Consider the following 17,864-nt stretch of genomic DNA (forward strand, 5'->3'; position numbering starts at 1 on the left):
CCAAATTGATCCAAGAGAGGGGACCATCTAAAACCCAACCCGAGACATAAACAGGCACACAGAGACAGCCTGACAGAGCCTCTGTCGGGTCGTCCATGCGCCCAACCCATCCAACAGCGACCGCAAGCCGGCCCCAGGCCGGGGTCCAGAGCGGCAGGGAGCAGAGCTGAGGAAGGCTGGCCCAGCGCACCAAGGACCATGCATCCCAACAGCTACTTTTGAGAGATGTTAAGCTAAAACTTGACGTGGTAGTAGCTGAGAGTCATTCAGAACACATAGTCTGAGCCTGATATCCTGTGATGGTGAATGAGATCACACAACATCATTTTCCAGGTTTCAACACTTCATTGACTTAAACTCTGGCAACGCATGCAAGACCTTTTGATAATTTTTTCTTCTTTTTTTTGTGGCTTTTTCTTCTTCAGGAGTACAAAGAGTCATCCTCCTCCATCTCTCTCTGTCCTCACTCCAACTACCTCCATGTCCTCTCTAACTGCATCCATATATCTCCTCTTTGTCTTTTTCACATCGGAGGCAATGAGGGGTTCAGTGTCTTGACCAGGGACACTTCAGCATATGACTGCTGGTGGAATCGAACCCCCAACCCTCCCATTGGAGGACGACTGCTCTAACCACTCAGCCATAGCTGCCCCTGTATTAGATAATAAAAACATTTCACTCAGTTTATTTAACTAATAATAATACATTATTTGAGATCATTAGTAGTTCTTTAGATATGGAAATCAGTTCTGTGCTGTATGACCTTGAGCTCTTCATGTACATGGATTTTTCACGAGCCGTGGACACTAATTAATTTGTTTCAATGACGCTTACAGTTATTATTCGTATGAAAGTGTGCTTTATACATTAGATCATGCTTTTTTCCCGCCCACCTTGTGTCCAAATGTAACCACTGAATGTTCTTCATCCATCGTTCAAAGTAAACATGTTAGTTTCACCCAGAAGTTTTGGAGCAGTTCTATATGAGAATGAACTCCATGCACTGGGTTTAAAGAAAATCAATGCACCACATCGGGGCATTCACAACGTTCTTTCTCGTATCTCATTCATTAACACATTTTAAGTTTTTACTTGGTGGAACAAGAACAGATTTCATGGCCTCAAGGCCTTGGCTTGACTTATGTTATCAGCATTGCTCATTAATCTGCAGCTCTGTTTGATGTGTGTTCTGTATCCAATTAGATGTGAGGGAGCGACAACCTCAAGTACCTCTTTTTAGTTTCTAGTTTATGTGTGTGGTTGTTTTCAAGATGCCAGTTTCTCTTAACAAAACATGTTTTTCTTGTTTAAAACAGCTGCTCCTGTTCTCGGCTGCACTATTTTAGTACAAAATGTTCCTCGTTTTTGAGTTTTCATGTGTTTGACTTTACAAAATAGCAGCATATTTACCTTTTGATCGTTGCTGATGGGTTTCTACATTTCTTGATGAGATAATTTTCACATGTATCTTAAGTTTTCTAGGCTTAAAAGTGCATTGCAAAGTCATGAAGAGGTTACATAAGAATTTGTAAATTAAGGAAAAAAAAAGTCAGTACAACATTTTGTTCATAGTGATGGCTAATGTGTCCTTAAATAAATAAATAAATAAATAATTCATAAGCAAGAATTGTAACCAAAACTCACCTCGTGTTTATCTGCTAAAACAACTAAACAATTGAAAATGGGTCAACCATTGAATTTATCGGCTGTGGGTTTTTTTCCTACAGCCAACCACGTGACTCAAGCTTCCTCGTGGTTTATGGCCGTTTCAGCTGAGTGATTTGTTTACATTGAAGATGGACCCTCGTTTTAGATTACACTCAACATATCCACAAAACTACGGTTCTAAACTCTTGAACTTCACTGTTTGCTATAGTTCAGGACTGACTCTTTATGTTTTGAGCTCATACTTTGCAAATTAATGAATGATCCTTCATCTGCCTGCATGGACCGAACTCTACAGAACAGTTTGGTTCCGTGGGGAAACCTTGGATGTTCTGTGTCTGCCATACCCGGTTCTGGAGGGCAGTCTGGGAAGGCAATTGCCCTGGTCTTTGTCATCGTCATGCTGCCAAAGGGACTGCGCTGCTAATGGAACCACACTGCTAAAAGAACCACACTGCCAACAGAACCACTCTGCTAATAGGACTATGCCGCTAACAGACCCACACTAACAGGACCATGATGCTAACAGGACCATGTTGCTGAGAACCTCACGGTCAACAGAACCACTCTGCTAATAAGACTATGCTGCTAACAAAACCACACTGCTAACAGTACCATGATGCTAACAGGACCATGTCGCTAAAAGAACCTCACTGCCAAAAGAACCACACTGCTAACAGTACCATGATGCTAACAGGACCATGTCGCTAAAAGAACCTCACTGCCAACAGAACCACACTGCTAACAGTACCATGATGCTAACAGGACCATGTCGCTAAAATAACCTCACTGCCAACAGAACCACTCTGCTAATAAGACTATGCTGCTTACAGAACCACACTACTAACAGTACCATGATGCTAACAGGACAATGTTGCTAAAATAACCTCACTGCCAACAGAACCACTCTTCTAATAGAACTGTGCTGCTAACAGAACCACACTGCTAACAGTACCATGGTGCTAAAATGATCTCACTGCTAACAGAACCATGGTGCTAAGAAAACCTCACTGCCAACAGAACCACTCTGCTAATAGGATCATTTTGCTGTAGATGTATTTCTTTTTCACTTTTGACGCCTTGTTTTGTATTTTTGGTGCATTCTTTGGTATTTCTTGTTTTTTTGGCGAGTCGAGACTTTTCTTCTCATCCTGAGCATTTCATTGCATGGTTGACCTTGTGTTGATCTGGATATGACAATAAACCTAACCTACCTGCCTATGAATTCCTCAAAATCAAGATTATTCCAAGGTGATACATTAGAATTATTGTGTTTTTTAAAGTTCTAAAGCTACTTAAACCATAAGAGAGACGTTTGACCTTTTCTACAGATATTTCCTTAGCTGATGTTAAGAATACCACTTAATGAATGCCAGAGGCTTTTTCTGGAGTGGAGCATCCTTATGGTGGACAGGTTGTCTGTCAATGTCCCCGATGAGTGGATTTGTTTTGTGGGCACTGATATGCATCAGTTTTTCATTTCTTGAGATTCTTGAACTAAGCCTGACCTGACCCTACTGACATCTAATCAGTCATAGCCTGGACGTTTTGATCCTACTAATGGTGCTGATGGAGACAAACCATACACAGCTTCTGCATGGGTGAGGTCACCCAGGGGTGCTCCGATGTGAGCATCTATAGGAATGCAAATGTGACCGACTGCCTGACCAGTAGATTACAATGGGAATAGCAGGAGCTTGGGGCGAACGGTGCAGCTGCCCCATTTGCTTTAATCACCGAGTCACACAAAAGAAAAACATAATCAAGCTGTGCGTCCGTGTCACAGAAGAGACAAATGCACGAGGCAGCTTGTGTTGTTTAGAGCGCTGTCTGACCTCAGGGAGAACTTGACAGTGATTAAAGAAACCTTTAAAAGGACAGATGAGTCAGGGGGTCGTGAGTGATAAGTGAGGTCACGGAGGATTGTCTGGAGTTTTGTTCATCAATTTTGTCTCCAACTTTGTTAAACCAAAAAGCACAAAGCGGCTCTGTTTTATCTTTTATTTTTCAGTGAAAGTCAGATGAATGGCGTGCTCCTTTTCAGCAATTTGGCTAAGCTGTAATTTATCACTCAGGTGAGTGGATTTGTGGGAACGGCTTGCTCAGTGTCTTTAAAGGGATGAACATGCCGCAGTCACTTCAGGCTCATTACTAAAAAGACAAAAGATTGAACTCATCGTATTCGATCTACTTCTGGTTCAAAATAACTCTTAAAACATTTTAAGACATTCTTACTTTTACTGAATATTAGGAGAAAATAGTTTAGTTTCCCTTTCTCAACATTTGTGAAGACACCCCAATCATAGGTGGGAATCTGAGGCTGCAAGAACAGCTGAAATCTCTGCTGACATATTTGTTTTAGCTAAGCCAACAAAAGAAATGAGGAGAAACTATCATTGTTGTTACAGTACAGCACATTTTTACATTTTCACTGCTGTATGTCAAAGACATCATGTTTTTTTTATGTTTGTTTGTGTTCATTTGTTTATAGTATTAGCAAAAAAACCAACAACAGGATATTTAACTTTAGGAGGCTGACTCAGGATGAGAAAGTCACAGGTTCAACTCCCCACCATGCCCACATGTTGTGTCCTTGAGCAAGACACCTAATCCCTAATTGCTCCTCAGGCACTTGCATAGCTGCCCACTGCTCCACCTGGGTGTATCTCGCATGTGACAGGTTAAATGCAGATAATTAATTCGTCATTGTATGGCATATGTGTCAAACTCAAGGCCCGGGGGCCAAATGCGGCCCTTGTTGACATCTTATCTGGCCCCCAAGACGATATGTGAAACGTAAAATACTTCTATCTCTTTTTCATTAATTGTTTCTGTAATCTTTAATTATGATGTCTAAAGCACAACAGAGAACATCAAATGAGACCAATCAAACTCTTGTTGAGGAACACAGGTTCCAAGGACCACAAAAAATGTTGGATATCTGATTTGAGTTAATGTAGTTTCGGAAATTGGCCCTTAGTTTGAATAAGGGTTTAATTTTGCCCCCCTTTTGTAAGTGACTTTGACACCCCTGTTTGGGAACATTCAAGAATGACAACACATAGCACTTTACTTAAATATAATCTTGAGCTAGGCATCTAAAGCTCAGTCCAAGATGGCTGCCATAGCTAAACAGCCTTAGCCAACTTCAAGCCAATGCTAGATAGAGATAAAAACTTATGTAGTAGTAGCTGAGTCGTTCACCACACATACTTTGAGCACTAACTGTTTAAATAAGGTCTATTTATTTTTTACAATCAACTGTTTTATCTGTTAGCAAAACATCTTATAAACCACTGGATAGATTTTAAAGCGTCAGGAAGTTATGAATGGGTTTGCACATCTAAAACTTACTAATATTTCAACTACACCCAACACAAAAATAGCCACAACTCAATCAGTTTTACATACATTCAAGTAAAATTTGGTGTGGTGCTAATTGAACCCAGATGAACATTCAGAGAGCGAGAACTTGTGCAATAATTTTTGATAAAAACGTTAACGTTAACTGTTGGTGTGAACTCTGTTGGTTTGTTAGCAAAATATCTCATGGACCACTGGATAAATTTGAGTGGAACTAAGAAAATAATGATTGGATGTTAATCTACAAAAGGTTAACATCTGGAGTCAACCTAATATAAGATGGCTGCCACAGCTAATTCGTCAACACCAAAATGATTAGTTAGTACAGATACTGAGCTGATTCTGTGTAGTAGTAGCTGAGAGTCACCCTCAACACATACTCCAAGTGCTAACAGGAAGATCTTGCACGTTGCATTATACTGCACATAAGGTCATTTATAAGGTTGGACCAAATGGTTGTAACTTCATCCCTTCTCACTGGACGATTTCAGGCTTAAACTTTGGCATAGTTGTAGGCCTTTCGTTCTTTTTAATTTAGAAACATATATTACTGAAACTGGATAAATCTGAAGATCGCAGCCAAAGAACAAACTGTTCACAACATTCAGATGGAAAGTATTTATATCTGCGTGTTGCTAAAGTCAACTGTTTTAATTTCCAGTTGATGTAAAAGATACTTAATGTGCAGTGTAGATTTACTGTATAATTAGATTTTTCAGCTTTGTGCTGTTTTATTTAAGTTTTCAGCGTTCTGGGTGCACTATGTGATTTAATGCTTTTCTGACACATACAGAGTACTTGTGCTATATTAAGTTTTTTGTTTTGAGCTACCAAAAGCTGTAAAGTTTTAAATATCTCCATAACACTAGGATGGCATGAAATGACGTTTCCACATCACAACTATTTATGTATACGATGAAATGGACCTTTTATATAGGGGCTGCAGTAGCTTGGTGGTCAGTGCCGCAGTCTTGTAATTCTGAGGTTACGGGTTCAAGCCCAGGTTGCGTCAGGAAGGGTGTCCGGTGTAAAACAAATGCCTTTTTTTTTTAATGCAAGTTCACTCACTGTGGCAACTCCTGAAGAAGGGAGCAGCCGAAAGAAACTTACTACTTAATGGACTGTTTCCTTGTGTGAGCTGCAACTATGTCATTAAGTGTGCCACTTTGGGCAAAGTATGCCCTTTTCTCTGATGCGATGGGCACCCCTGCAGGCTCTTCTGGTACCAGCTTCCATTGTTGTGTGCCTGGTCCCTGGGATAATCATTATACTCTATAGAGACCAGTGTCTCCACTGTCCAGTTTATGCTCCATCATGACACTTCTCCCTCTGACCAATGTTATATATGCTAACAGGTATGTGGTGGTGTCTCTCTTATTTTTTATTTCTATTTTCTTATATGAAGTGCTTAGTTAGTGATTTGGAATGTGAATAAGTACAATTGGTCTCCTTTAGTGTTCCTGTTGACTGTATGGCACTTAGACGGTATTCACTTGAGTACGACATTATTATTTTAATAAACCAAGCAGCTGAAATCGTAGATAAATATTTGTAATTGGAAGAAATTACAGAAGTAAAAGTTTTATTGCTTGATTTTTGGAATTGAGTTAAGACAGGGAAAAAGTTATGTTTTTTGTCCACTTTTATTCTTTAATATGACCAATGTTTTCATATTCAAGTGTGTATGAAAAAAGTCACTGGTTTCTTAAAAAGCTAAATACAATAAGCATTAGATCAAGGCACATACAAGACTGGCCAAAGGGCATACAATGCACTTTGGTTTTCAAATGTAAAGAACCTTTAAACTTCAAATTGTGGCAACATAAAAATGTGTTCATTTTAAAAATAATACAAAATATAATTCCAAACAAGGAGTTGCTGACACCGTGGGAATTAAAAAGCCAACAAGTTTAGTCTTTTTTTGGCCTGAAGACTAGACTGACGTATGGTACATGGTACTAAAGAATGCCGCCATTGTCATTTGGCCATTGTTGGCTTGTACAAATACTTAGTGTGGGGGGAGATCTGTGTCAGCTTGACCTCTACTTGTATAAGGAGTAGCGAGCTCCTTAAGTTTGATGTGCTTTATGCCCTGTGCTGTGGCCTACAATCCTATCAGTAACATTGGAATCCTGCTTTGCTGTGTTTTGTCTTCTTGCAAATAGAACAAATTAACGCATTGAGCAAAGCAGAAACAAAAATCATGGCACCTTATCTTTAGTTATTCATAACCACACATTAGGTGAATACTAGAGAAAATAAATCTTGGTCCATAGTAAGTGGTGATAGCTACTGACTGCTCATTCTGTTAAGAGGACTGCATGCCTGCTTTGTGAATTAGTTGACAATCTGTGCCTTAGTTTATCGTCTCGCCATTTTTTTGCCTTTTTGTTTTTCTAAATAGACACGAAGGTAAAATAATGACCTGTGCTTATACTACAAGGTTTCCTAAAGTCTGATTGTTCAACACAGCAATGAAAACCCACTTTCACAGTTGACAAGTCATCATATCTTAATAGAACACAGAGTTTCTTTTGTTGGTTGATAACCTTAAGCAAAGGAAATACAGTACAAATTACTACAAACCCCTAAAATATAGAAGTGCAGGTAGTTATCCACTGATGGATCAGTGATGGCCTGCAACTGGAACGTTCTCCATCGTCATAAAATGTCCTTAAATATAAATTATATGGCAAATGTACAGAACATTGCTTCCTTAGTTCTATATATCCAGTGTTTTGTAAAAGTTTTGCCACTTTGTTTCAGTCACACACTCCTCACGAATGTCCGTGTGCAATATCACGAATGGGAATGGTCTGAATCTGGTATTCCACTGTCTCTGTAGCTCCTGTTGTTAATGCTGTTGTCAGTATGCGGGCTTTTGTATAAACTTAAGCCATTAGGTGGAAAGATTGTGTGTATCACAAACTCCTCCTTGGACACAGGCAGGTGATTTATAGGTATCATTTGAAAAGAAGTTTCTCTTATTTCTAGAATGGAGTTGTCCTTTTTTGTGCCGGCCTCAGCATAGTCATCCTTTCTCCGACGGCCTTTATTGTAGGTGCAGTTCCTGGAAAAAAGTGACTTATTCCTGTGGACATACCAGCACACCAACGCCAACATGATTATTGCCAAAAGAGCCACAGCCCCTCCGATGATGGCAGCCAAAGGCAGACTGGAATTTTTGTAAGGCTCTTTCTCCTGCTCTCGGTTTAAAGTTGTGGTCGGGTGGTATGGTTTGTGTGATACCGTTTCTGTATCAATGCAAACAGGGGTCTCGTCTGACAGGTAAATATTGCTGGTCTCCATGGGAACCATGCATATTCTATAGGAGGACTCCGGCTCTAATGCAGTGAGCAGATACTCCGTCTTCTCTCCCTGCACAATGGTCTCAGTGATGGATCCAAAGGCGGGGCTGTGTCCTAGCTTGAGCCAACTGAGCCGCAAGGCAGTCATGGGTTGTGACACTCTCCATGATATATGTATTGCATCTGCACTACTTGATTTCACACTGATGGTGATGATCTTTCTGCCTGAAGAGGTGGTAGTGCTGTGGTAATTCTTGCTGATGTCAGGTCCTTTTACTGCAGGCCTTCTAGTGACAAATAAGGGCCACTGGGGCTGTGATGGGCGTAAATTGTTAGAGACTGTGCTTGTCTCATATGTGGAGTAGAGTTCTGAATCTGTGCATCCAAACATGTCTGTAGTTAGATCCTTGATCGCCATGCCTTTGACCTTATCAGGACCCTGGCACATGAATCCACGTACATTCACCTTTGATGGCAGTGACCGCAGCCAGTCACGCACCCATTTCATCCTGCAGTTGCATTGCCAGGGGTTGTTTCGCAGCAACAGCTGTGTGAGGTTGTCCAGGTCTTCAAACACACCCTGTGGGAGACTGCTCAAGTTGTTACCAGACAGATCCAGGCGATACAGCTGCCTGAGGAAAGCAAAAGCCCCAGGCGGGACCCGATTAATATGATTATCTTGTAGGTTCAGCTTTTCCAGACTGGTGCCTGGCAAGTTTGCTGGCGGTGATGTCAAGGAGTTCCTCACGAGCGAGAGCTCAGTCAAGTTGATCAAGTTGATGAAAGCCATCTCCCCAATCCCTCGGTTGTTGAGCAGGTTACCATCCAGGATTAGTCGTTTCAGGTTGATGAGATCTTGCAGCGATTGCTCTGCGATGGAAGATATGCGGTTATCATCAAAGCGCAGCTCCTCGATACTCATGGGTAGGCCTGAAGGAATGGCACTTAGATGGTTTCGGGAAAGAAAAAGCAGTCTCAGGTGATTACTGTCCCTGAATGCCCCTTCCTCGATGCTGACTGCTGACACAGAATTATCATCCAGGTGAAGTTCCTCAATATAGGGAATCTGGGCTAAAGAGGCATGGGTAATCATCCGAATGTTATTCTCCTGAAGGTGGAGCTCTTTCAGCCCAAGGGGAAGATTAGTGGGGAACTCATCCAGGTTGTTGCAGTAAAGGTAGATCTTTTCCACGTTTGTGAGTCTACGAAGCTCTGTAGGAATGCCTGCACTTTTAATACGGTTGTTCTGCAGAAAGAGTATTGTAGCATCCAGGGGCATACCCGTAGGAATGGAAGTCAAGCCACGGTCGTTACAGTATATGAAGGTCCCGTCACAGCGACAGGCTGAGGGACATGAGGCAGATGTGACCAAAGGGTTAGCAAGACCCAGCAGCAGTCCGATCCTGATGAGGAAGAGGATAAAGGACTTGCACTGACGTATCATCTTGAATGTGCGTATCCTAGCAGTCTAGTCACTCAAGGGGCTCTGTGGAAAAGGTAAAGAAAAAAAATTAATGTATACTATAAGTCCATTAGAGAGACAAATTCTAGTTTTTGTAATTGCAGTGTTTTAAAAGCTGCCTGCAGCACTTTTTAAATACTGCTGAAATAATCAGTTTGTGTTTGTCCATTAGACTGATATGAACTGATTAAGATGATTACTACAGAGTGGAAGCATATAAATAGTTAGCTTTCTAAAAATATAAAATTTCTAAAAACAAGTATTTTAAACAACATGAAATCAAAACTGAGCTGTTTTTATTTGTATATTTGTTATTAAAAACATGCTTAAAATCTCTGAATTTAAGCCTTGAGTTTTTCCATTTGAGAATTTAAAAATAGTAATGTTTTCTTTTCAACTTTTTCTACATCTATTTGTGCAAAGTGCATAAAGGTGAAAACGGTTTGGGCTTGTTTGAACTATTAAGTAAGTGACCCACCTTAAATCATAAGATAATTTGATTATAACTAGTTTCTTGCAAGATATATTTTTAATCGGCTTTCTTTGGTTACAAGACTGACAAGATTAATTGAGCCTCCTTAAATCTTCGTTACCATTAGATAATTTGATTATAACTAGTTTCTTGCAATCCATCATGGATGGATGAAACTGTAAAACTATCTATCCATCCATGGATGGATGGTTTCTTTCAATATATATTTTTAGTCAGCTTTCTGAGGCTACAAGATGATTTTGATAACGTCACTTTTGGTTACATAACATGATTATTTGAGTCTTGTGAAACACCTTCTTTCTTTTTCTCTGTAACGAGATGTGAAATAATCTATTTACTGAACTTACAGAAGATTACATTTAAAAATAGTGTTGCTAAGTTGTGAACTTTTTCATTAATTACACTAAAAATACATTTGAATAATTGCTGGAAGTGATCAAAACAGTAAAAAAGGAAGACCCCAGTGCAGTCTGTATTTGCTGTACCTTATTTAGACGAGGCAGTAAATCTCCTCCAGCATCCAAAAATAAAAACAAAATAAAAACATCCAATCAAGGTTTCTTCTTGAATTTGTTCCTATCCCCTCTGAAATAGAGAGAGAAAGTTTGTCCAGTGGGGGTTTCTTGTGATATCCCGACCTGGTCAGTGTTTGCTGAGCTGATCCTTGTTTGGACGGTGACCTCCTCTGTGTTGTCAAAGGCTCATTCCTTCAATGCCTTTACCATGGCAGATAAGCCCGCAGAAAAAAGCATCCCCTCTCACTACAAAAGTGTGCGCCCTCAGGTGATATTAAAAAATCCTAATGGCTGCTGCTATTGTCAAGCTCAACAGCCATAACGGCAAATTATTTCTTTTTTTTGCGTGGTACTGTGATCCGTGAGTTGGATGGCATGAGCTTTAACAAAGGCTTCTTTCTGCCATCAGGCCAGGCAGACATGATGGGTTGACACAAAGCTGGTCTGAGCCATGCCAATCCCCTCTGCCACAGGCTCAATCCAGGCCTGTGCACTCGTCTTCAGGTAACCCAGAATCCTTTGCTCCCTTCTCGAGCCTGTACACACATTAATCCAGGGATCTGGTTCCTTTTCCCGAAGCAGATGACCAGGGTTCTCGTCGTCTCCGGGGAGCGAAACGGGACAAGTTGCTTATCCTTGTGGGTCCAGCCTCTCTCATGCATCTGCAGGTTGAGTCATACTGTACCCTCCTCACACCTGGGACATGGTTCTGGAAAATAAAATAAAGAGAAGTACATATTTAGTCACATTTTCTTATACTTTTCTTCAAACCAGGAATTATAAATCTTCATAAAACTTTTGGTATTTCTGGGAAAACTGAGATCTTTGACCTTTTATTGTGATTTTTTTTTTTTTAAGTTAAAAACGCTCTTCCTTTGTTCTGATCTCCTTTGCCTGTTGACCTTTTACAGCCACTCTCTCTGACGACATTTTATTTTTTCGTGGCGATAGAGAAAAGAATGTCTGTGTATGCAAAATACGACTTTGATTTAGACCCTGAACTCAACAATGGCTGAGGGCGGAGCTTCTCGCTGTGGTTCAACGCACAGCTGGACCTTTGAGTATTTTACAAGAAAGTCCTGCGGTGGAGAATAAAACAATCATCTGTGGTAGTGAGACATTTGTATTTCAGACGATAAGCACATATCCAATCAGATCCTGATGATCTGATCACCAGTGCAGCCCATTTCAAGTTTAAATGAAACAGACTATGACTTCTGTTCATGTTACACCCTGCTACTTCATGTAACCCCCTTCCCCCTGCCCCATATAAACTCTGAAGGCTGTTTCCTCTTTGCAAAAATAGATTTGCTTTCTTTTGCCCAAGAAAATGCTACGTTTCCAATTACAACACAATAGCTTCATGTCTAATGTAAGCATCCACGTGACCTGATGGCTGCCACTGCCTGCTGTAAAACTTCCAAAGGTAAATGAGGAACAAGAGGGCCCGGCCATTTAACAGTTGTAACCCCCCGACAAGGAGAAGATTAGGGAATTGAGAGGCTTGTAACTTGATTACAAGTCCTGGGATGCTGTCTCATAATAACACCCAGCCTTTCCTTCTGTTCCATCTAAACACGAGCTCTCAGTCCTCTATTACATTAGTAGTAGATTAGAGTCTCGGGGCACAAGAAAAAGAAAAAAAGCACCAGATGCGACCTCGACTAACTTGTCGAATAAATGGGAAAAAAGATTAAATACTGTAATGCAGTTTTTGAAAATGGCGTGATGGAGGGATATATGTGCCCTCTTGTCTGTGGGAATGAACTTTTAATGCAGCACTTAGGCTATTTTAATTTTAAAAGGCACCCCCCCCCCCCACACACCTGAAAGTTCTCCATCTTTTAAAATATTTCCATTTATGCGTTTTTAATTTGATTTCTTGAAATTCAAGGATCTGCATTTCTGTCTTACGCAGATAATAGACTTCTGCGGTTATGGCACACTCCTTTTTATGCAGTAGTGGTGCACGATTTTCATTTATTCACCTCTCTGACCGCTGCAACTCTGTTAAGATTTCAACCTGAGTCACTGTGGGGCAATGGTCGTTTACTAAAATAACATGTAGCTTGATTTTTCATGAGTCTGCAAATAAAAATAGAGTTTTCTTATTTTAATCAGCACATTTACGCCTACTTGATTCTCTCCTCTCTCTTTTTTCCGTGCTCATCGGATTTCAAGAGTGGCCCCCACATCATTGTTCGCTACAAGGCAAGCATGTGGAGCGTGTAGACTCACGGAGGGGGTTTGGGCGTTAAAAACTTTTTTTCCCACACGGAAAATTCAAAACATCTCCCGCTTCGAGCTGTGCATTCGGCAAGCCTCGTTACCGGATTCCCTCATTTAAATTCTACTACGTCTGTGTGCAAATAATTATTTTGAGAGCAATAGTCGCTGAGTTGAACATTTTTTAGTGATGGATGCCTTTCTCCATCGCTCTAATAAGCGTCGCCAGGAGGACAGAGGATTTCTCTCGTAGTTCAAGTGGATTCTGCTTCATTTCATTTGAACTGGCAAAGTTAAATTGGCCATCGGGGGGTGGGGGTCATGTGTGTAGCTTTCAGTGGAGTGAGTGGGAGACTCACACAAAGCTGGACATTGATAGCCATTGTGAAGTGAACATGCATAAATGCACATTAGTTTGCCATAACAGAGATGGAGACTTTGTGCCTCCTGGTCATACACTCCCCCCCAAAATAACTAAAATAGAAACAATTTCATGCCTGTTGAAAGTACTGCAGAAAATAACGACTTTTTCTTGGCTAAAATTCAGAATAATGTTACATCGACTGCATTTAGAGAGGAAGGAGCTGCAGAAGTTGTAATGGCTGACTTCAATTATTCATGAGCTCTGAAATTAATTTTAAACCACAGTACAGCTCTCTACAGGGAAATCAATTTTGTTTGTATGTCATGTTGGTATTCACTTTATAATTTACAATATAATTCTGAATTATGATTGATTACATAAGAGTGTAGTTGCTACTTTTTTTAATATATATTTTTGCTCTGACAATGGCTCCAAAAATGTATGTGTGTGTAAAAGAAACTAAAGGTTTCAGCTTGTTTACTAATTTGTTATCATAAAAAAAACTAATAAATGCAAGGGTTGTGGATGAGTTAAGCTAAGCTAACCAAATATTTTTTTTAATTATTTTTTGAACACTAGTCTCTTTGGTGCTATTTTCATGTTCTAACAGACCCTTTTGTGTAATAATTTGGAGGGCACCTGGCAGAAACACAATTCAGGATCCCATTGGAGTCCACAGGGACCCCCAGAAGACGAGGAAATGGACACAAATCTCTGAGAGTTTCACAGATTTGGTATGTGGCCTCCTGGTGCTGTCTTTAGACGGGCTGAACAGATGATACTTCGGCTGGTCCATTAATAACATCTAGGCCCGGGACAGACGGGGGTCTCTTTTGTAGCAGCCTGAAAGGAGAGATCTGTAGCAGCTGCAATTGTTTTTCCCCACATGGGGGTGGTAGGCACTGCAAGATAAAAATGTATGTGTGTGTGAGGCGAGCAAACACCAAGACGTGAATGCTTCTGTTAAGCTGCAGAAGCCTATCTTTTCTCAGGCCAGACACCTAGCCAAAATAAAGGGATTTGTTAACCTCCCTACTGATGCATTCAGTTTTTATGTGAGTCATTCCCACAGTATTTATGTAGATGTATATCGTTTCTCTTTAAGAAACCACTGATTTGTCTCATTAGGCTCGGTGTTTGTGTTGAAACAGCATTTTTGTGTGACTAAATTATAAAAAAAAAAGAACAGAATTAGCCCCTTTAGGGCTGGCCTACAGTGTTAAATCTGAAAAGTGTCTTATGAAAGTACTTTTTGTCCCCCTCCTGACCCACTCATCTATATTTCATGCTTTAAATTTTCTCGACTTGGAGGATTCCATCTGTAGTGACCTGGTTAGCTGTTAATCTTCCATGTGAATTCCCTCTGAAAACAAGTGACTGGGGACTTCAGCCTCGGGCAGCTATCAGACAAGAACTGGGCCTGTCTTCACGGCTGCCATGTTTCTCCTCACTCAAAGCAACGAGTTCCCATCTTGAACGCCGAAGTCATGTTTGCATCCACCATCCATTCACAGCTTATGTAAAGCTATTATTTAAAGCCTGGCTGACCTTATCGTCTCACCAAGATAAAAAGGCTGTGTTAAATTGGATTAACAACTGTCCCTGCCTTGCTGTTGCCAGTAGGGATATACCACTTTATTGTGCTGGTCTAATGGGATAAATATCAGTCTGTGTGATTGTGGAGGAGCGCGGTTGTTAGTTGGCATCGCAGATTGAGGTTTACAGTGAATAAATAATCAGTCGGTCGTCCATATGAGCTCACAGGATTGTTTGTCTGTACACTGTTTTTATTTCTGAGTGCCTTAACTGAGCTGCAGTTACATCCAAATGTCACATTTCTCTATAGATGAGTGGTTTTTATACTGTTCGCTAAAAGATTGGAACTAAATGTGCAAACTAAAGTTGAATTTTGTGTATTTTACTGTACACTACTTTGTGAAAATATTAACTAAATTCACAGCTGAAGATGCTTTGATTATCTTTTTTTGTGGATCGCATCTTATCCGAGTGGTCCAGACAGAGGGAGACGATGGAGAGGAGTTTAGTCTGTTCAGATGCCCCCTCTTCGTGTCAAACTCCGCGGGATCTGCGCTGCAATTTCAGCTGCACACCGGGGGTGTCTGCTTAGGGCTGCGACACCGAGGCTGCACCAGACAACCCCCCCCAACACTCTCACACACACACTAATCCCTTCAAGTTTGCATATATTCACCACACATCAGTCCTCCCGCTGGCTTTAGAAATGCCAAAAGATGTCAAAATTATGACATGGTGAAGAGGTTTCTGTGGTCCCCTGGTGTTGTCTCACACGTTAAACGCACCTCTTTGCAACTGAGGATAAAAATGATCAAACGGGAATTGAATGCATCTGAAAAGCTGTGGTTTCTGTTGGAAATGAAAGGATGCAGCGCAGGATCCAAGCAGCAAGTTGCAGGAAGGGAACGGTTTGCATGACACATATTTCTCATTTCTGAGCAGCTGAATAAAACGGTGAAGAACCTTATTTTGGTGGTTTAGATGAAAACTGCACTTTTTTTCTAAGCCACTTCAGAGAGGAAGCGAGAGCCCATATTTATTGACTGGGCCGAGAGCTTGGGGGGTGAAAATAAAAGGGAATGGAAGGTTTTTATTTATGCAACTCCTCACGATTCCCCACTTTTCAATCATCTGGATCTGAGGAGGGGGATAAAAAAATCAAAAAGAGGAAAAAGAAATACTCCCAACAGGACTGTACCAGCGAAGAGATAAAACACTTACCTCTTTAATAAACCCTCAAAAAGAAAAAAAGTAACAGGTATCCTTTTAAACTGCGGCTCAAAGCAGGAAAATAGTAATCCAATCCAGGCTTTTGAAGATTTAAAGGCAGATCCAAAACATAAAGAAGCTCCTCATTCACCAGGATAGTGTTGGTTTATCTGCAGCAGCGCTGCTGTTTGGTGCTCGCTCCCTCTCTCTCTCCCTCACACACACATACACACACACTCACAATCAGCAGGCTGTGAGAGGACATGGGTGCTGGAGTGGACCTCAGTACAAATGTGGAGTTGTGTGCGCCTCTAGCTTTGCTTCAATAGAGCTGATGTCATCCGGAGGAGGAGCTTTCCTCTCTCTCTCCTCTCCTCTCTGTTTTGGAGATGCACTGTGGATCAGGAACACTAGGGGGAGTGGAGGAAAGAGGAAAAGCTCCTTCCTGTCAGACGTGTGCACTTAACATGAGCCCACAATCAGACAGAGGAAGTGAGCTGTAAATGAGAGTTTGATGTTAAACATGAGGATCTTTACTTCTTGTAGTGGTTTCTTTCTCAGACGTATTTCAGTCAGATAAAACTTCACGTTAAAGTCTTATTTTGGCATTAATGATGCTGATGTACAACATTTTCAGTGATATTTGTGGTGCTGTTATAAAACTTTGTCTCCTTCTAGGTGTGAAACACACACCAGATAAGCTCTTCTAATATTGACAGTGAATGAATATTGGATGATGCTGTCACAGCAAACCAGAATAATTCATGACGAGTATTTTGAGTCGTGCTAATTTCAGAAATGCAGGGCTGCGTTTGTAGCCGTGAACTTGTGTGAAGGCGTCCATCATGCACAAGTATATTAAAACTAGGGACGTGCGTTTTAATCAAATTTCTTCTTTTGGCTGCTCCTGTCTTCAGGAGTCGCCACAACGAGCTAACTCGCACAAAGACTTGATGATTGTTTTGTTTTTTTATGCAAGATGCCATTCCTGATGCAACCACAGACCACCGAGCTACCGCAGCCCTCTGTGCGGAGCAGAGAGCTGCTATCTAGGGCACCCGGGGTAGAAGATGGTGGGGGTTAAGGTTCACCTTTCCCATCCGCATTTTTTTATGTTGTTGGTCTGGGTTTTTGAACCGGTGGCCTTCCGCTCACAGGCCCACCTTCTCTAACCTCTGCGCCACCACTCCCCTTACGCTGACTTTTCAGATTTGTCTGGTCAAATTTCATATTTTCTTTGACTACAGTATTCCCTATATTATCATTGGGGGGGGGGGTTCAAGACACCCCTGCGATAGGTGGAAAAACTGCAAAGTAGGAACGCTATATTTATTTTAGTATTTATATATATTTTATAGTAAGTGCTATTTGTTGTCATCATTGTATGTTCCCATACAATGGTGAAAATGGTTTTCTCCATTTAACCCATTGCATGTGGGGTATACTAGGGATGCACCAATCCACTTTTTCCACTTCCGGTACCGATATCTAAGGTTTAGTGTCGACCAATCCTGATCAGATACCGATCTGATACAGAAAAACTGTGCTGAATTCTGTTCAACAAACTCAGTGTGCTCGTTAGGGTGAAATCTCTGGAAATGCTTGATTAAGTTAGTAGTGTTATAACTGGAAGTTTTAGTGACACCCCTTGGAACCGTTGCTGTGCACGTATTGCACGTAGCTGTCGAATGTGTTGGTTGAGGTAGTGTGAAATAGTTCCAGA

At 40.9% G+C, this 17,864-nt stretch overlaps 2 protein-coding genes across 2 annotated transcripts in view; one reads left to right on the forward strand and one right to left on the reverse strand.

The window, feature by feature from the left end:
* Positions 1-17,864, forward strand: part of macrod2 (mono-ADP ribosylhydrolase 2) — a 612,591-nt gene that overhangs the window by 119,461 nt on the left and 475,266 nt on the right. The window lies entirely within an intron of this gene.
* On the reverse strand, positions 6,849-16,431 carry flrt3 (fibronectin leucine rich transmembrane 3). Its single transcript, XM_037678252.1, has 3 exons — positions 16,154-16,431; positions 10,777-11,515; positions 6,849-9,822 (listed from the first exon to the last, which is right to left on the reverse strand). The coding sequence occupies exon 3, from the start codon at positions 9,778-9,780 to the stop codon at positions 7,828-7,830; it is 1,953 nt and encodes a 650-aa protein (XP_037534180.1). The 5' UTR covers positions 9,781-9,822; positions 10,777-11,515; positions 16,154-16,431; the 3' UTR covers positions 6,849-7,827.

The sequence above is a fragment of the Nematolebias whitei genome, chromosome 1 (assembly GCF_014905685.2).
Source record: "Nematolebias whitei isolate Nwh7 chromosome 1, NemWhi1, whole genome shotgun sequence".
Classification (NCBI taxonomy): domain Eukaryota; kingdom Metazoa; phylum Chordata; class Actinopteri; order Cyprinodontiformes; family Rivulidae; genus Nematolebias; species Nematolebias whitei.

Coding starts and splice junctions, on each gene's coding strand:
- flrt3 (XM_037678252.1), bottom strand. CDS start 9,780: ATGATACGTCAGTGCAAGTCCTTTATCCTCTTCCTCATCAGGATCGGA.